We start from the raw sequence: 20,957 nt of genomic DNA, 5'->3' as shown, positions 1-20,957 counted from the left end.
GTGACCAGTATTTCTGAATACCTCCTTCTTTATTTGGGAGAATACTCATGAGTTCAGACAACAACTCAAAACTTTATGGCCATATCATGTTTGTCTATAGGAGAATTTGTTTCATAAACTTTTCTCCAGTGGATACATTATTACACATATGTATCCTGCATGGTAGATGCTTTCTGTCATGCACACTCCAGTCCTGGTGTTTTGATAATCCAGATTGGAACCGTGGAAGAACACAGTGTAGACTAGATTTTCTTTCCTTGGACAGCAGGGTGCTATGAAGACAGTCTCAGAGCAAGACCTAGCTACTCATGGAGCCAGGATGTGAGCAGGTGACCACTTAAGACCGAAATGAGAATTACTTCCCAGATATAATTTAGATATAGTTTTAGATATAATCATGATCCCTGCCAGCACAATATATGCACAGAATGATGTAAACATTAAATAGCACCAATTCTTATGTACCAGTTAAAAAAACCCACAACCAACCAACTTTGTTCAAAACAACTGACTTTCCCAGCAATTTAAAACCAGGTTGCAGAATCTAACCCTGAGCTCCAAGTTTAAACATATTAAACATTGAAAAAAACCGTTTAAAATTACATACAGTTCATTTTTAAAACTCAGATCTCAATAATACCTAATATGTTTGGATAATTACTGAATGACAGTTATCAGGACAATACCTGAAATTGCATTTTAATTAAATTTACTTAGCTTTTAAATAACAGATTTTGAAGCTGCTTTCAAAGAAGCCCTCTATTCGTAATTAAGGACAAATAAATCATAAAGCCAACTGTCTCTGCTTTATAGCTGAGAACTCAAAAGAAAATAAAAATTGATGATAAATGTTAGAGAACATAGCATAAAAGAGTAAACAAGGGAGTAACAGAAGTTCTAATGCTCTTTTCAGTTTTGTGACAGGCTGGTTACTCTGCGTTTGGTTTACTGCATCATAATACTATGATGATGTTCACATAAAGAGTTGTCTCATGAGTATTAAACAAAGTCTGCACAGTATTTTGACCACACTGAGTCTATACAAATGTTACATGATGTCATGTTCTATCAGTTTAAGATAAGAGTGTAATGATGGAAGTAGTGTCATTCAATTATCAATATTGTTAACTCTTTGGAATGATCAGCAATCCACTAAATGTTTTAACTCTAGTATCATAGTTAATTGGCAGCAAATTGTTATTATTGTAAAGCTAGTCAGCAGTCTACAATGGTAAGAAACGTAAAACTGGAAACTACAAGTTAGGAATCAAGGAGGGGAAATCCAGTGTGAGAATTTCATCAGAGACACAGTACAGTATATACAGTACCTTTAGCCAATTACTTTACTGCTGCCTGTTTCACTGTACTTTGACAGAGCTCAGTATGGTCAAACTTAACCCTGTGTTTCAGGACTTTTTTATAGTCTGCTTTGAACACCACATTGCCATCACTAGACTGGTACAAACACTCATGCTAACTAGTTTAAAACTATCTAGTGTATGTCTACATGATATTGTAACCATACTCACAGTAAATTAGTAGACTTTAAAAACTAGCACCATGCTCCATCAAACACCACGAAAAAAACCCTAACTTTCTAAAAACAGAAACATCATTTGTTTAACAATTAAAAAATATTGTTCCAAATAACAGCAGTCTACTGATAGATATCTCAAAATCCTACCCCTAACTTCTTCATTCTCAATTTTCATAATATTTGTTGTAACAGTGGTTCCTGATTATTATTTCTTCAGTTTAGAAAAACAAGCAATGACAAAATGTTTTGGGAAGATGGTGGAGAAATGAATGATAAACAGAAAAAAGCTGATGCTGCAAGCTCTTCTATACAGGATTCTCTTCCAGTGACAGATGCTCACAAAGAAAACTGGGAAAATCAATCCAGGACTAAAACAAACTCTAAAGCATTGCAACATGAACCATGTTTTTTAAAGCAACAAAGGATCAAAGAGTAATTATGAAAAAGACAAAAAAAAACCCAATCCAACAACAAACCAAAATCAAAGCATATCAAAGAAAGTAACATAAGGCACCAAATTTGTTTAAAATAATCTAGCAGAGAAAATTAAATTGTAAAAAAAAAAGGTAGGCATATTAAGTGTTTCTGACTTACATGTAAGTCTCTGGAGAGGGTAACATTGCTCATGTCAATTGCTCGAGGAGTGTAACCATGGGCCGTATCTACAGAGATCTGAATGACAGACATGCAAAACAGTGGATTTATACAAGCATTTGATATGAAGAAGTTGACAAGATTAACAAGATACTGAAAGTAATGAAAGAATTTAAAGAAAAAGTCATATCTCTAAAGAGCAAAAGGATTCTATGTAGCCCAACTGAAAATACATCAAGGGTGATAAACTTAAGTGAGATTTAGGCAAAGGTCTACATATTTTGCTCCAAAAGACAGTCATCAGACACAAATCCCCCTCATTCAAATGCAAATTTCACTTGAATTAGTTTCAGATTTGAACTCATGGATAATATTGTACTTAAAGCTATGACAAAATCTCTGCATTTTCTAAATAATTTTTTCTAAGCCCCAGACAATCTAGTTTAAAGTGAATTCAGGCAAAAATCAAACTTTGAATTTGGCTTTTCAACCCTATTTCTACATGTAGGAATAGGACTTACTAAATACGTATTTTTTTTCCTTTTGTCTCTCCTTCCCACTCAGAAAATATCATTTTATTATTTCTTTCTATTGCCTAAATTTGTCACAGGTATGCTTGCTACATTAATACAAATGTTTGAAGAAGGATAAACAATGATTGAGATTCCCTGGATGTCAAGCCACTGATGCAAGAAATGTGGCTAGAAAAGGGGCATTGCTGGGCTTTTCTATATGGATTCTGCTGTAAAAGATAAACTCAGGTCCACCACCACAGATATATCTTCCTTTAGGAAAGATGTATGAGCATGTACATGGCCTGGCAGTTCAAAGGCAGGTATTCTTAATAGAGAATAACACAAAGGATGTACAAGCAGCACACAGTAAATAAATACTGTTTTCTAAAGCGAACAAGGCAAGCATTGTTACATTAACACAAAGATACCATTTAAATATACTTAAAATTTCTGGGGTGAACACAGGAAAATGCTATTTTGTGTGTGAGCACAACACATTTTAAATACAGGACAATTATTAATATGATAGTGTACTCTCAAATCCAGAAATATTTTAGGCTTCAGAAACTCCTAGAAAAGTTACATAATTTCACTATAGTAAGGGAAGACTGTAACTTAGCTGTAAAAGCTGCTTTCATATGTTGATATAATTTGAATCTCAACTGTAGAGCTATTTATTCTAATGAGTCCTTATGCTTAAAGTATATACAAATATCTCTGTCAGTATAGTCTTTGGGCTGGTATTATAAACACCCCAAAGTTGGGAAATTTGGAAGTCAAGAATTTTGGAAGGCAACCTATAAAGTACAGTTTAGCTCAAGTGCTATTCAAATCACTTGATATACACTTTTTAGTGTCTATAGAGAATGGAGAGGCAGGTTCAACTGCTCATATTTCACAGGCATATCACCATTCACATATGTAAATAGTGCAGACCTGAGTAGAGGGAAGAGGGAAAGATTTTTCCCCTCCATTTTATTTCCTCCATTGATTTGGCTCCATGCATGACTGTGTGAATGAGAGGGAAAAAGATTTTCTCCCCTCCCCAGTTTAACTGCAAAGTATATGGAGCTCTAAGAGAATACAGTGACAGTATTTTTCTAGTTTATCCTTACAGCATTTTCATTTAAGACAGCTATTCTAAAGGAAAAAAACCTATCTTTAATGTTTTCAGAATTTTGGCTGTCTGTAGATGTAAACTTTATGCTGTATTAACACTGATGTTCGTAAGAATTTTCCTTAAAAAATATATATTTACGTACCTTTATTTCTTTCTTTGCAAGCTTAAATGCATCCATAGCCACCAAATTCCAAAAAATAGCAAACTAAAATCATATCAATACTCACTATTAATGCATAATCACATACTGATGTATCTATCTAATCCCCCTGAATAATGTAGCTAACTGTAAATCAACTAAACAAAAATATTTTTATTTCAGTTTTGTTCCATTTTCAGTGAATAGAAAACTAAACCAAACTTGGATTGTACAATTGCTTGTGAAAAATGTTTTCACATATTTTTTATGCTACAGGTTTATTTCATTGCTTGTAAAACCAAAGATTGAAGAGCAGATTTTGCATCTTTTTTACAAATGAGTTTTTAATAAAATGGCTCACTTGACTGGTTTGAGATATGCGACGAGTCCGATTATACAGTGCCATTGAATCTCCCTCACGTGTTCTTTCAATTCGCCATCCCCATGCCAGCATAGTTTTTAGTGATTCTTTGATTGGCCATCGGTAAATTTCTTTCTCCTAGAAGAATGCACATGCAGTAATTGCCTTGCTTATTATGTAGCTGTACAGAGCAAAAAATAACTATTGAGGTTTCGCCTGGTTATACTGAGATGCAAAGAAAAGTACAGAAATCAGCCCATATGGCCCAGGGATACTGCAAAGAAGCAAATAAATCATATAAGATATTAAAAAATGTATCATTTCAGAGGGTGGACAAAAGAATTCTGGCCCTGCAAGAAGCTGATGATCACAGGAATAAGCGTGTTAATGGCATGCTCAGATATGAACAGTAACTCAACAGTAATTATCAGGAGTAATGCAATATTTTGTCTGTTACATGAAACAAAAAACCATAATGATAGAATCATAAAAAAGTCTCTGTTGGAATGGACCTCTGGACGTCATATGGCTCAGCTTCCTGTTGAAGTCAGATAAGCTAACCTAATTAGGCTATCAGTGGTTATCAAGGGCTTGACATGTTATGCCTTGGATATTTGCAGTGCAGGTGATTTCATGACTTCTCCGGACAACCTATTCCAATGTTTAAGTTGTCAAGATAACAAGGTTTTCCAAAAAATATTTCTCCTGAAGCAACTTTCACCCATGGCCTTTTATCTTGTCACTGTGCATCCCTGTGAGGAGAACACATTTATCTTCTCTAAAACTAGCGTTTAGGTACTGGGAAATTGAGACTATATCCCCATCAGTTTTCTCTTCTTTAAAATAAGCAAACCCAGTTCCTTCAGCCTTGATGCATTTATCAAATTCTCCAGCATTCTAATCATCTTGGTGGCCCAATGCTGGAGACTAGACAAAGCCTAAACCTAAGTCTTCACTAAACAAGTAGGCACTCACTCCTGTATGACCATACTGTAAAAACATGCTGGCAATATGACAGTTCAGTTTCACCTTAAGTTATGCCATGCAAATTCAGCCATGAGAGAAAACAGGTTGAGTGACCTATCTATTGTGCAAGACAATCCTTCTATGTATTTCTGAGATTTTGAGGAAGGCAACAATCACACATTAGCTCATGTACCCTAAATAAATTTTTTAAAAGTGATGTGAACACAGATGATATTTTCACAGTGAATGAAGCAATCTTTCAATCATCCCAGATCAAGAATGAACAAATTCCTTACCTTTTCAGATAGTAATTTATATTGTTTCATTAATGGTTGCACTTTTGAAGATTCAGAATATGTTTCACCATATGTCCATCCATTGGCAAACTGAAAATAGTAATAATAAGAAATGAAAAAAACAGGGAAAAGCAAAAAAAATATGAAAAAAACCTGGTTTTATTGGTACAAGGAACTGAACAATGTTTCTGCAAAGCTGTTCTCTTTAAAATTTCCCTTCTACTGTTTTCTCAACATTTTGCCACCCAACATTTATATTATCTACACATGATGAAATGAATTATGTAGCATGCCATCTTTTTGAAAATTAGTGATTACGCAAAGCTAACATTTCAATACATTTTTCTTTGAAATATTTATATAGAGCAGAATAATGTGCTACAGTTGAGGAATTATTTTTAATACTGGACACACAAACTGTACAAAGAAATAAAAATTCCTAAAATGTTTTTTTCGTTAAAAAAATTGAAATTTCAAGTCAATAAACTCTTAAAGAATTAGCAACTATATTTACTCAACAGTCAACAATAAAAATAATGAAATGATGAAACAATACTTTGAAATACTCATGTGCACTTACAGAACCTTCCCCCCAAAATGCATTTCAAGAAAATATAGGTTTATATCTTACCTATGTACCAACTTGTAGCATTATGAAAAATAATAATATCCAGAGTAAAATATTTTAAAGATGAAATGGATTCAAATAAAAAATTCTCATTTTGCTTTAACAGGAAGATAGATTTTACCTTTTCCATTGACCATTTGTCATGAGAGTGTTCTGCATACTTGTTAATGAAATATTCTAGCTTTTCAGGGATTGTAATGCTGAAAGTGAAGAGAAAAACAGCCATTATATCACACATGCTAAAAAGTGAAAGCTTTTGTTTCGAAGAAAGCTTTCAAATAAATAATTAGTAGTGCAGACATCCATTAAAAGCATCTTACTGTGCTGCTTCCTCACATACAGTTTGCTTCAAGCCCCAGTTAAATCAAGGAAAAAATCTGAGTTATTTAACGCACACTGAATGAGAACCACAACTGTTATAGGAATTTTATTTCTTTGACACACGTGTAGGGAAAAATCAATAATGATACCAAGCACTCATGCTTTTTGTCACATATTTTTATTACTAATATTAATTTTCTTAAGATTAAAGATATAACTGAGTTTCAGAAATATCATGGTAACATTGCACATGTCCTTTGTAAACTAAATGTTCTACCATTTTTTTTAAACATATCATCTACTATATATATTACTATAAATTTTATTATATGCTTGAAGCAATATGACAATTCAAGTTTTATCATCAAGGCTCTATTTTCCAACACCCCATTGAATATTAAAGATATTAAAATCCTTATTAAAAACAGAAAAATCCACAAATACACCAGCCCATCAACAGGTGCATGAGACAGTGCAGAAGTCAAGTTTTCATAAGCAGTAAAGGAAAAGGAGCTATCCTTAACTGTCAAACAAGCCCTAGAAACAGAATTCTCTTCCAAAAATAATTTACCAGTATTTTTCTGCATCTGCGTTCCTACAAATGAAAGGGGATAATTGCTTTTGATCACTTATGAAATAGCAGATTCTTTGCTTCTGAGACAAAGAATTTTGACAGTAAAAGTGTTACAGTGCCATCTACTGCAAAGTAGAGGAGTCTGTTTTCTAATCTTCAGTTAGAGTGTGGGAAAAAGCAGAAATGTAAAACAAAACTGTGTCAGAGTAACAGTTTGCAAGAGCCTAACCATGCACAAAGGCCAGAAAATATTCATCCAGTGTGGTCATCAGGTTTTTTATTGTTTAGAAGCTTGAATTTCAAGGATAACTCTACAATGCTATAATGCTTTGAATAATTTCAGAAATGCAATAAATTCACAAGCACAATAAGATCATATTATCTATAGCTTCATATAAGTAGGTCTAGGACTAGCAAGCAATGTGATGCTGGATTTCCCTGTTAAAGGAATATAGGATAGGTTGGAATTAACACTGATAAAAGTAATGCTTTCTTTGTCTTGAAACATCACAGAACTGTCAACTCCTATGGCAGTGAGGTGACTGATGATTTAGGTAATTTTAAGTAACGCTTTCTGAGTTTTTCATATATATTCTGGCTATCTAAAATTTAGGTAATTTTAAGTAACGCTTTCTGAGTTTTTCAAATATATTCTGGCTATCTAAAATTTTCTCTGAAATGATACCAGATAAAGTAATCTTTGATTACTTAAAAGATAGCATAATATCCTTACTAAATTTTGTCAAAACTTCATATATCATAAATACATCTTAGACAAATGAATTTTAATGGTCAGTGATGTGATTTCTATATTCCAGTCTAGATTATGGCTTTTACTACCATATTTTGATGTGCATACATGTACAAGCATGCTGTAACAAAGTATTGATATACTAACGGCATTCTGTGTTCTGAATACTAAAACAGACAAAAAGCTCACATATGCAGCAATTGAAGCAAACGTCTTACAAGTAGTATTTTTCAAGATATAGTGCATAACCACACTGCTGTAAGACCATTCTGTACAAAGGAGAATGGGGCGGTGGCTGTAGTCAAAAACCAGGGCACAAAAACCCCATTCAGTACCTGTTTTGTCCGGCTAATGTACTTAAAAGAGCATGGTCAGAGTTTGAGTGCCTAGAGAAAATGAAGACGTTTCTGCCCAGTTCCCCATTGTGCACAGTAAAAAGAGATAATATGAATGCATGATCATCATCATTCTCTGTAGGTACACTGTCATTCACACAGACTAGAGTTAGCGTCTTGGCACATGTTAATAATGACAGGGATGATGTAGACTAGTCTGCTTTTCCTGCTCCTAAAAACATGCTGATTTGTTTGCAGCAGACATACAAAGGTAACTGAACAGTTCTATCTTCAGGCTGAAAATGCATTACAAATGTTCTAGGTTAACCAAGAAGTTAATTATGTAACTGGGTATTTATTGCTTTATAAGATTTAAAATAAATACACAAATAAAAAAAAAATAAAAATATGAAGTTAAGGTCTCCATTTTATCTATAAGATAAGCATTCAGAAGAGAATGAAAGCTGTAAGTTCACATCATACCCAAAATAGACTCCATCCCTCTTTTCCACATTTATGATAAAAAAAACCCTAGGTGAGACAAAATAATTCCTTACTTTGAGGTATCAACAGGTTGAGGATTAAAGTTCCCATCTGAATCCATTGAAGCCTGTTTTTCCATCATATTGACATAATTTGATTCCATATAGTCTGGAGGTAAGGCCCCTGCAACTGCACTCAAACAAGGCAAAGCCAGTTTGAACAGTTCTTGTTCATACTTCTGTGGAACACAGGGGATAAAAAGTGAGTAGTGAATGGAAGCTATCAACATCACTGCTGAAACAGATATTGCTACATGTGAAACCAAGCAGCCACAGAATAGCCTACTCAGTGTGAAACTGAATTTTTGTTCTGAAAATAAAGGAAACTATCCAAAGCATATTATACCCTATAGGTAAAGCTAGGATCAAGTCTTGCTCCTGCTGAAGTAAATGGGAAAAAGTATTGAATTCAGTGGGAGCAACACTAGGCATTTTTCAGATATCTGGGAAGATAACATAGCATAGGAATATGCACAGCATTTCTAAATACCTAGATTTGAAATGAAACTCATGAAATTTTAAGCAGGTTGGTGTCGTTTAACCTGAGCCAGCAATTAAGCACCATGCAGCTGCTCGTTCACTCCTCCTCTCCTCCCAGGATGGGAGGAGAATTGGAAAAAAAAAAGTAAATCTTGTGCATTGAGATAAGAACGTTTTAATAACTAGAATAAAAGAAAATAATAACAACAATATTTTAAAAATATAATAATAGTAGTAAAGGAATATAATTTTTAAATGAGAGAGAGAGAAAAAAACACAAGAAAAGACAAGTGATGCACAATGTAATGGCTCACCACCTCCTGAGTGATGCCCCAAGCAGAAATCAGCCCTCCAGCCAACTCCCCCCCCCAGTCTATACGTTGAGCATGAAATCCTATAGTATGGAATATCCCTTTGGCTAGTTCAGATCAGTTGTCCTGGCCATGTTCCCTCCCAGCTGCTTGTGTACCTCCTCGCTGGCAGAGCATGGGAAACTGAGAAACCACTAACCTAGGATAAGAGCTACTTAGCAACAACTAAAATATCAGTGTGTTATCAACATTATTCTCACACTGAATCCAAAACACAGCATTGTACCAGCTACTTGGAAGAAAATTAACTCTGCCCCAGTCAAAACCAGGACATTAGTTAGAAATACTCATAGAATGAACAATAAATACATACCAAGGTATATTATTAAAATTTGTCCAACATAGGATGGAGTGAAGGGTGATGAAACTACTAACCAAATCACTATGCTCTTGGTTTAAAGGATAGCGTGTGAGGTGGAAGAGTGCAGCTTTCAGTCACCTGCAGATGCTTGAACTTGCTTTAAGGGCTCTGAAGTGTAGTTGACCTGTACCCATACACCTCAAGATTACTTCATTAGCTATATAATTTTTTTAATCCTACATTAAAGTAGAAGTTATAGGAGGAAGATTTACATTTACTAAATACTATATATTTCCCTTTAAAATGGATAATAGAGTGCTGATAAAAGTTGGGTAAAAATGACAGATTAAAGAAAAAAGGTTACACAGTAAAGCTTTTACAGTAGTAGATGGACATTACAATGAATTACCTTTTGAGACAAAGCATCAAAAATACCCCAGAACAACTTTCTGGATAAATGAAGTTCTTCTTCTGAAGCAGCACCGAAGTTACCCCATCCACCTGGCAAACAATAATACTTCCAGCATCTTTCATAATGATTTGTCAGCAACTAAAAGAGAACATATTTTGAAAGCAAATAAAATATAACTGTTGTTCTTCCATTCTGGCACTCGACCATTAGTCATAGACACTGCCAGAAAAATGTCTAACTTTTATCAAGAAGCCATGCTGTGTATCCATTCTTTAAATCATTGGTGGATACACACAGAATGAGCAGTTCTTTCTTTTAACATTAGTGGCATATGCAAAAAGCATGGGACAGGATAATTTTTCCCAACACCACAAGAACTCTGACAGCTCAGCTGAAGAGAAGAATTCACCTCCATCTTCATGCTGCTATTCCGAACACTGCTGCTTGGTGGACAAGATAGTAGAACCATGATTTCACTTAGTTCCCAATTATTATTTACATATCTGAGAGCTGTTCAACAGTGACCCTCAGTGTGATTCATCTCTTCTGTGAGTCATAAAACCTGCTATCAGTCTGCCCTCCTGCCCTCTATTACAAATGGCAGAGCAGCTTCAGACAATCTCCCTCTTTTTCATTAAATACATATTTCAGGGATACTTTCTTCTCAAGCAGTTACAAGATTCCAGATTATCACAGGCTCAAATGATGCAAGGACCTGCTACTGGGTATTTGCCAAACTAAAACATCACAAATTTGCACTTAATGTGTCCTCTGTATCCCTGAATCACAGACAGGAAGAGGAAAAATTAGTTGCACATCTGTCAGTAAAGGCAACCTCAAACAACAGATTCCTAGCAGTAGCAAAGTACGAAAATCTACTCCTACTCAGGGACAAATCTTCCTAAGGCACAGAATAATATTTCTAAAAAAATTAGCTGGAATTTTAATTCATAGTTTATTTTAACAGTTCCTCAGAGAAAAAGAGAATTGTTTCAACATCACTTTGCAAATCATGGTAAAATATTACAAGTCACAGTCAGTAAAGAGCTGACAGGAAAAGTCCTGATGCGTAGAAGTAAGGATTTTGATAACTAAAAATATAACCTCAATACTGTGCAGTTCTGTTATACTTTTCATGGATTATAAAAAACAAACAAGCAAACATACATATAATGTATTTGTCTATCTTCAGATTTAAATAATCTATTATTATCTATTTACCATTTAAATTTTCAGATTATTAAAAAAAGGAGAGAAGAACATACACGTGTATATAATGTAAAAAGACAGAAGTTCTATCATTCATGTAGAACTATGGGGGTCTCAGAAATATTAACTTCAAGAGTCTAAGGTGTATTTTAAAATGTTTTTTTCAAAATAATTTCTATTACTCAATGGCAAGACTTTAGGTTTATTTTTGGATAACAAGTACTAATAGATATGTATATATTTTTAAATCTAGCCAAGAGTAAAGGCAGGTTTACTCTTAGAGAAGTCGCTGATGAAACACTGATATATGATTTAAGAGGAAATAAAAAAAAGGCAGTCCTATTCCAGAAAGCTCACACCAAATTATACAGAAGCATCTCAGATTTCAATTCACATGCTGCCTAAACTGAGGTAATTTTTAGTTGTTGAATCCAGAAAAGGTATTTACAGTAGATGGCATTCTACTCTGATTTAGCCTTCAAAATTTCCTCCCCTCTTCCCATTCAAAATCACATTTTCAGATTCATGATTAACTTGTAGCTGTCTCTTTCAACTACTATAACCTGTTTGATAGCGCAAGCCCATAGAGACACATAGCAGATATAAGACTCCCTTGTTAAATCACTGAAAATCAATTTACTGTCAGTGAAACATTTGAAAAGTTCTAGTTCTGTTTTCCTCAGAAGCTTCTATTACTTGTTTAGGTGTCAATGGGCAAAACCATTTGCCCATGCTAGCACCATGGCTCTCTCCATTCTATATAAGCCTGACTTGCCAAAAGGATCTAATTAATATTTACTTCCCATTCAGTTCAGCAATATGGGAAAGTCTCTGCAGTCATGACTCTCAGGATCAAAAAATCTGATGCCATAGATGAACAGAACAGGGAGCTGGGGCTGTTCTTTCCCAAAAAAAACCCTGAAGAACCACAGCCACACAGGGAGTGCCAAGCTACTATTTGGTTTTTGCAGCACATAAAATGTCATAATGCTAGAAAGGTCCCTTTCAGGGCAGTAAACTAAATTAGCAACTGCTTTTCTCTGACATAGGCACTAAAGAATGGCTGCTCCAGCATATTTAATTTGTTTGAGTACTTCCTGTGGGACACAACCAAATTTTGAAGACCTTGGCAGCGCAAAGACCATGCAGCAGGGCCTGGCTTTGAGACTAATGATTTAAATTCCTCATCTGAGGTCAGAGACTATAATTTGGCTAGTAGAAGCCTGTGTAGTTCTGAAGAGTATTTTGGCAAAGAAATCAGATGTAAAATGTAATTAATACTGATGTGTGTTTTTTAAAACATAAAGAAATATTAAAGAAAAGATTAAATATCTCACTCAAAGTTGTGGTGGGAAAGCATTAAAATGGATTGCTGAAAAACAGCAGTAGGTAAAGCGGGAAATGATACATTTCTTAGAACTGCTGATGAAATATGAGGAATCTTTAAGGAATGTGTCATCTCAGAAAGGAAAAAACACATTTTTCTTCCATATTAGGAATCAGCCAAAGATACAGAGAAACATTTGGGTGCTGAAAAAAAAAAAAGGAAGATTATTAAAAAACATTATTGCTTAGATTTCTAAGCACAAACCACAGAAAAAGAGTCCATATTCCAAGATCAGGGAAAACCAACACAGAAGGCAGGAGTAAGGGTACATACAGACTACCAACTGCTATCTTCCTTTGTGCATTGGATTTTGCCTCCTGCCTCCAAAGGTTTTTCTATTCTATTTCCATTTGGGCTTGAAAAAGGAGATAATTAAAGGAGAATGAAACACTAGACATGGACTTCGTAATTCCATATGGATGTATGTAAATTAGACTGAAGTCCTGCCGAAGTAGTGATTTATCTTTAAGACGTATGGTCTTAGATTATTGTAGAGTGGAGAAGATAGAGAATATCCTCCATGCAAGTATTTTCTATTACATTTTGTATACAAGGAATGCTGTTGAATATTAAACTATATTTTTACCTTGAGAGGCATCTTTGCATGTTCATTTAATAGAGGAACATCAAATACTAATCTTCTCAGCAAATGCTGCATCATAGAAGGCCGCAACTGCCTAAATGGAGACAAACCATTTCAAAAGGAAGTACCAGCATAGTGTCATGTAAATAATTAATGATCACATTAAAGCAACCTGTCAGTTCTATGCCATAAAATTTTTTCAAATTCATAAAGTAATAGGATTTTGCTTGTGGCACTAAGAAAAAGTGTCCAAAAGAAAGCAAACAAGTGGATACCAGAGAAAACCTTCTGAACAAGCCGCAAATCAAGTGCTTTAAAGAAGCAGAGAAAATAACTGATCTATTGACAATCAGGGAGAAAAATACTGCATTTTAGTATTACATATTATGATCACCATGTCCATGAGAAAAGGTTATAATGTCAATTTCTTTTAATATATCTCAATGGCTCTTAAAAATGTCCTAGAAACTAATACAGACATAAGAGCACTAACTCTTCAGATGTACTAAACAAGATACAAAGCACTGGGCACCAACTGGAAGGACAGAAGAAATAAGGTATAGCATGTATGTTAGAGTGGCATGGACATTAAACCTTTCCAGATAAATAATGGACACTGGTCATTTTATTGGCTCTTATCAAAGTAATATATATATATATATTTTATTGGGTTGGCTTTGTGTGTGTGGTGGGGGTTTTTGGTAGCAGGGGAGGGGTCTACAGTGGTGCCTCTGTTGAGAAGCTTCTCAAAGCTCCCCTGGCTCCAAGTCAGACCTGCCTCTGGTCAAGGCCGAGCCAATTAGCGATGGTGGCCACACATCTGTGATAAGATATTTAAGAAGGGGAACCTTTGAGGAGTAGTGGGAGTTGTGAAGTTGAACTGTGAAGGAGGACACATATGCAAACACCAGGGTCTGCAGAAGAAAGGAGAGGGGCGAGGGGAGGTGTGCTGGAGCAGAGACACCCACCCCGCACAGCCTGGCAGGGAGAGGGCAGGCTGTGCCCCTGCAGCCCATAGAGGTCACTGGTGGAGCACGTGGCTACACCTGAAGAAGGCCAGCACTCTGTGGGAAGCCCATGCTTTAGCAGTTTGCTGCTAGGAGGACTGCAACACACAGAAGGGGCTCACACTGGAGCAGTTCAGGAAGAGCTGCAGCCCATGGGAGGGAATCATGTCAGAGAAGTTCATGGAGGACTGTCTCCCGTGGGAGGGACCCCACGCTGGAGCAGGGTAGGAGCATGAGGAGTCCTCCCACTGAGGAGGAAGGAGCAGCAGACACAATGGCTGATGACTGACCGCAACCCCCATTCCCTGTCCCCCTGTACCGCTGTGGAGGAGGAGGTAGAAAAATCAGGAGCAAAGCTGAGCCCAGGAAGAAGGGAGGGGTGGGGGGAAGGTGTTTTTAAGATGTGGTTATACTTCTCACTGTCCTACTCTGTTTTTTAAGTGGTGGTGGTGTTTGAAATAAATTCATGTTCTTTTTCTTCCTCTAATGAGTCTGTCTTTTGCCCATGACCATAATGGCTGCATCATCCCTCCCCGTCCTTGCCTCAATTCCTGAGCCTTTTGTTTTATCTTTTCCTTCCCATTCCTGAGGGGGAAGGAGTGAGCGAGCAGCTGTGTGGTGTTCAGTTGCCCCCTAGGCTCAAACCACAACATGTACAAAGACATGCTACACCGTACTTTTTTACAGTACTGTAATATAAATGCCTGTTATTTCTGAACATGTTTCCATATTATGCAAAAAAATTTTATGGTGAATATTAAAAAAAAAACGCCGGTGATTTGAAAGCCTAAAAGTTGTCAACTTTAATTAGAAACTGATTTCATAAATTCTTCGTCAACTTCTGATAATCGAGTTAATTGAAAAATTGGATAATACTCCACTGGTTTTGAGACTGCAGATACTCAGACAAAATTTTCCCCATAGATGTCAATAATGAGGTAATAACAATACTATTGATTAGGATTTCAAATGTAACACAACATAAACATCTCCATAGAACTGTATAATCTACTGATCATCAAACATACTGCCAATCTGTACAGCTATAAGTATTAAAATGGCACTTCAGTGTATGCACAATTCCGCATTTCCAGAGCTTTGTCTTTCCGCAGTATGTCCTCTTAGTTAATTACCAAGGTTTTAATTCAAAAAACTCAGTAATAGGAAAATAACCGAGGGCATATGAGTGATCAATAAAGTTGCAAATTGAATACAGTGTATTTAAAAATATCACAGCCATCTGCCAGAAAAAAAATTCTTAATTATACCATGGTGGCATAGTTCTGCATTCCTGTATTATAAATATCATAGGTTACTTTATCAATTAGCATTCCTGTACAGCCAGGAGTACTTTCTTACCCACAGATAGACAGCAAACACTCTTCAATAGAATCTCGCTGAGCTTTGGTAAGAGAGCATCCCTTTGAGAGTCTGTACACAGTATGTAATAAGGAATCGATGAGTGAAGCATGGTGCTCTGTGCCAGCAAAAAGAGGAGCACACCTGGTCAACAGAGGCAAGACTGCCGTGCAAAGGTATCGATTCAGAGCCAAAGCCATATCCGTAGCACTTAAAGCAGCCTATGAATTAAATGGGACAGAAATGAGATTTGTCTCATCAATGTTGTTACAAATGAAAAGAACTTCTTGTTTGTTTTTCTTTTTTAGTAGTTATAAAGACATAAATTGCCAAAATACACAAATGAGGATTTGATACTTACTGAAAGCTGGATGCCTAGCTTCCTTTCCTGTTTCTAAAGTTTCACGGATGGCTTCTGTTTTGTTTTGTTTTTAATGAACAAAACCATAAATGTAGCCATTCAAAAACAAAACAATTTTTAAGACTATGTTGAAAAATGTCATAGTTGCTTAACAGAACACTCCAAAATCAGGTAATACCAGTCAAGACTGCATTTACAAAATTCGGTAGGTTTCTGTGTTACGATCAAGCCCAAGTTCCAAATGAGGAAAAAATCTTCACCTGCTCTCCTTCTTAAATAACAACATAATTACTTTCAGAAAAATGTTGACATAAAAGGTCAAATAAGGAAATTAAGTCCATGTCTTAGTCCTCATATAAGCTCTCTAAATCTTATCTTTTCGACCAAGCCAGCTAAGAAAATTAGATGGAAATAAGGCTCACAGAAAAAAGGCAGCAATTTTGAGGAGGAACTAAAACAAAAATTTATTGATTTCCTAAATAGGTGTCCCTAATAAATGCCCTAACAAATGAACACTTTCTGTGTATCTCTGGAAAGAGTCTCTCAGTTCTACGCTTCATTGGCAGCTTAATTTTCTGTTCTATAGCACAAGCTCAGAAATTCTCCTGGGGAAAGGTATTGCATCTCTTATGGATTTGGGGGCTCTTTATAAAGTGAGCATTGTTCTGGAGAATGCTTCTTCACTGTTCTTCAAGGATTCTCAAAGCTCAGCAGCAGGCAGCTCATCCAGCATTTGAGAAATGCAGACTCAGAAATAAAAAATTTTTTGAGGGATGAAAACTGCTGCCGTGTTCAGTGAGATAACAGAACCAAAATAACAGACTTAAAACTCTTACCGTATCTAAAGAAGCAGCTGCACGAAGATCTGGCAGAAAGCCAACTTCAAGAAGGTGTAGAAGAAAATCCTGGTCCTCAATTCCATAGACCCTGTCAAGGAACAAAACCATGGCTGCCTTGTGATCTGGGCAAAACCCCGCAGACATGTCAGGTTCCACCACAGTACCATCTAAAAGGAAGAAATAAGACTTCAATGACAAGGATCATCCTTCACCAGCAGACTAGGCAGTCATTTTATTACTTGTCAGAGGCTTTGAGTCTCTGTTAATATCTAAGCATCTTCCCCATGGTTTTGTTACACAAAGGCAACATATCTGTAGTTAACTGAAAAAGAATGCATAAGGCAAATTATACCCAGATAGATCTCAAAGTCCATACAAGCTTTATGTATTAAGGGATTCTTATTAGTTGATATTCTAATATGGTAAGTACCCAGAAACATACTAACTCATCTGCAGAACTACCTAGTTCTTAGAATAAGTAGAGAGAAAGAAAAAATTACAACAATTCTACATCAAGCACCCCACAAATGCAGCACTAGTGAGCATATCTGTAATGTATGATGATGGATTAAGATTGTGCTAAAAAGGCCTCTGTATCTGAAAAGTTCTAAAATATCTGAAAGGAATTCATTGAAATGTTTTTAAATCTTCCTACTTTCATTTTCAAAATCAAATTCTGTATCTATGTGCTGTACTTCATGCTACTGAGATATCACCTATACATCTATCACTATTTGGAATATAAATAAATGTGTAATAGAATGCCTGAACTTTTTATCTCTTCTACTGTAACCTATTGGACATTATTGTGCTGTAAGTCCCTAGAAAATCCATGTTGAAATTATGTTCTCTCTCCAGATAACCAAAAAGCAGATGTAATTCCCTTCCCTTTTATACCGACATTCACATAGCTACCACTATTGCAATCAATTCTATGTAGGCAGAAAACGCAAAGAAATACATTTGCATATGTATGTCACACCTATAAGCTTCACCATAGTTGCTGAAGAACAACTCTGGTGTCTTAGTAAAATCTGCTAGATACAATTGATAGGGTTAGAAGAACAAAAGCTAAGGATTATGTTATCAAGAAAAGAGACTAATTTTGTAAAATATTTTAGAAAAATATAAAGTACGTATTTTTAAATTTCTTTTTAAAGCTGTAATAGGTTTTCATGATTCTATTTAAATGAATGGGATTTACATCAGTGATTTAATTGTTAATATTATTGCCCATAGCATGCAGAAAATTTTTTTTAAAAATGTTTGAAATATGTATGATTTATCTTCTAATTCACATAATAAATAGTTTAATTTCTATAACATTTTCAAATTCTGAGAGAAGTATGAATATCAATATGTCATTAAATTACAAAACATAAGAATGGGATGGGACAAAAAAAAAGTAGAAGAACCATCTTACCTTTAGCTATAGTCGGCATGTGGAAAGGAATACTAATTACTCCCACCAAATCTTCCAGTGGAATCAAAGACCGTAGAATTGATCTGATTCTAATGGCTTCCCCTTTACCAGCATGGATTAGCTAAGGAAGAGACAAAATATTAACAAGGTCTTCTTTTTGTCTTATATATGTGTTCATGTTCTGGAAACTTCCTGAGCCACAGAATGACTGCTCTCAAAATCACATTTAATTAATAATGTGAACTTAATGCAATCTGTATTTATTTGCTGTATTTTGGATGGAATCAAGTTGTTTGGTTATTAAGTAAGACTAAGCCTTACTTCAGAATGGAAAGTTAGGTAAAACAGGTGAACAAAGCATTAAAATGTAGCATGAGGGGGAAGCAAAAGCAGATTTTCAGATGAAAAAAGGCCATTTTTATTATACTTGATGAATAACACCACCTTCAGATATCCCAGTAGTTTTGTTATGGGTTTTCTTTAAAAAAGGCAGTGAGACAGGGAGAAAACAAGAAATTTTTTTTTTTATTTAAACAAAACAGATATTCATACACTGACTTCATTATATAGATATCTCTCTCCTTTCTCAATTTATCGATCTCTGCACAAATCTGCTAAAGTTATTGATCTCTGCACAAATACTGCTCTATACTGATCCATATGAATTAGGGCACGTTTCAGGGTGAAAAGAGAAACTATGCCTTACTAAGCAGAATTTCTGAAGAACAAGAAGGTATTTTGAAATGTAAACAACAAATATTTTCAAATAGCTTCAAGCTCTTAGGAACTATGCGGTAAGAGCTTGGTTTTTATAGTGTGAGTGTCTAATTCTTTGTATCTAATGCCTGAAAGAGTGACATCTTACCTTTGAGAAGGTTTGTCAGTGTGAACAAAGATTATGTATGTCCAGGGACAATGCTTATTCATACATTTTAAAAGAATGCCCTATAATATTTACTCTTTTAAATGCAATTTAAACATTCTTAAATAAGTATACGAAGAGAATAAAGCCATAGATTAAAAAAAATAAATAAATCACTCTACACCATTAAAATAAATAGCAAAATTTGATTGTCAGAATGGACAATCCAACAATATTAATGACAGAATGTTGTTGAAGACCAACCAGAGGGAACATTAATAAGAAAAGCAATGGAATAATTTGTTTAAAAAGAACAGCTTCCGAATAGTTTACAGAAATTCTTGTATATTAGCAGATGAACAGATTATGTACGTTAAAATACTATGTAGCCATACCACTGTTTAATACCTGATAATGTGTTACTGTGAAAAAGCCAAACAGCAAACCACTGAGCAATCAATAAAACAGCTATGCCTTTACTTTCCAATGCATGAAGACATAAAACTTACATGCATTTCAGGGGCACAGCGTCCTAAGAGATCAATCAAAGCAGCATAAAAGGTCATGATTGCATTTCCCATGTGAATAGTGTCATCTTCTTGTTCTTCCATTTCACTGTAATTAGTTAAATGTTAAAACAATTAAAAGATTAAAAAATACAAGAAAGTTTTTACATCAGCAATAAAAAAAGAAAATCTGCTCATAGGTATAACAGCTTACACACAGTGGCTTCCTGTTAACTAGTGGACTTCTAGCAGACTAACACTGAATGGAATTTCTCTCCAAAAGATTGTTGTGACATCTGTGTTGTTACCAGTTATCAGTCTCATTTTGCATGAATGGATTGATTCTTAACTGACTGACAAAGAATAAACAGATTTCTAAAGAGGATTTAATATTCAGAGAGAGTTACTTAAATTAACAATGCAGAGGAAGAACTATTTGGCAGAAGACAAATCTCTACCCTCCATAGAATTCAAGGAAGAATCCAGCTGATAATTCACATGTTAAAACAAAGAAGTCATTTCAAAGCTTAGATTCTAAAACAAATAAACAAAATACGGCAACTTAAGAAATTCCACTGCACCTACAGGGTTTTACTAGATCCATTACTTGGGGAAGGTCCATCTCTTGTTGGATCTTCTGATATTTGTATTGCTTCCTCCATGGCAGCAAGTAAACCATTGCCTCCTTCTCCTCTCAGAGCTGGACCAAAACATTCAGGTCGTCGGATAAGCAGTCTGACTACAACATTAGCATTTTCCTCCACACTTTCTCCTACCACATAGAACAAATATAAAGATTTAAGATTGTATCTAAAAGACTTCTGAAGCATAATCGGAAAAAGGTACACAAAAGTTTAGAATGCATGTGTCAGTAGATACTTTTAACTAGAAAACACTTTAAATATTATGAGAAAGTTACATAAACACACATACTCCTCTGTTATTGTATAAAAGCTATGAAATAAAACATGTGATTTAATTCAAAATTAAATACAGCCAAAAAAAGTAACTATGTAATAAAAGTTGTTTAAAGCATCACTGAAGCTACTGATTTATAGTAAAGACTCGCAGTCAAGTGAGAGAGTTAATGAAGGGACCAATATAGCTGTTAAACACTAAAACTGAACTATCTAAGTCTTCATCAAAAGATGGGGGTTTGGCTCCATGTATAGCATGAG

The 20,957-nt window shown here is 35.1% G+C and overlaps 1 protein-coding gene across 6 annotated transcripts in view; it reads right to left on the bottom strand.

Annotated features, from left to right (window-relative positions):
* Window positions 1-20,957, bottom strand: part of RYR2 (ryanodine receptor 2) — a 431,008-nt gene that overhangs the window by 113,540 nt on the left and 296,511 nt on the right. For all 6 annotated transcript variants that reach the window (XM_074896823.1, XM_074896825.1, XM_074896824.1 and 3 more), the window contains 12 exons: window positions 20,365-20,551; window positions 19,783-19,888; window positions 18,412-18,532; window positions 16,986-17,155; window positions 15,789-16,009; window positions 13,426-13,516; window positions 10,241-10,381; window positions 8,695-8,858; window positions 6,278-6,356; window positions 5,529-5,618; window positions 4,267-4,404; window positions 2,132-2,209 (listed from right to left, as the gene is read on the bottom strand). In XM_074896823.1, the coding sequence (XP_074752924.1) occupies window positions 2,132-2,209; window positions 4,267-4,404; window positions 5,529-5,618; window positions 6,278-6,356; window positions 8,695-8,858; window positions 10,241-10,381; window positions 13,426-13,516; window positions 15,789-16,009; window positions 16,986-17,155; window positions 18,412-18,532; window positions 19,783-19,888; window positions 20,365-20,551 (1,586 nt within the window). The remainder of the gene's footprint in view (window positions 1-2,131; window positions 2,210-4,266; window positions 4,405-5,528; window positions 5,619-6,277; window positions 6,357-8,694; window positions 8,859-10,240; window positions 10,382-13,425; window positions 13,517-15,788; window positions 16,010-16,985; window positions 17,156-18,411; window positions 18,533-19,782; window positions 19,889-20,364; window positions 20,552-20,957) is intronic.

The sequence above is a fragment of the Athene noctua genome, chromosome 1, assembly GCF_965140245.1.
Source record: "Athene noctua chromosome 1, bAthNoc1.hap1.1, whole genome shotgun sequence".
NCBI lineage: Eukaryota > Metazoa > Chordata > Aves > Strigiformes > Strigidae > Athene > Athene noctua.
Note: the sequence above shows the minus strand (reverse complement) of the source record. Positions and strands in the feature narration are given on the sequence as shown.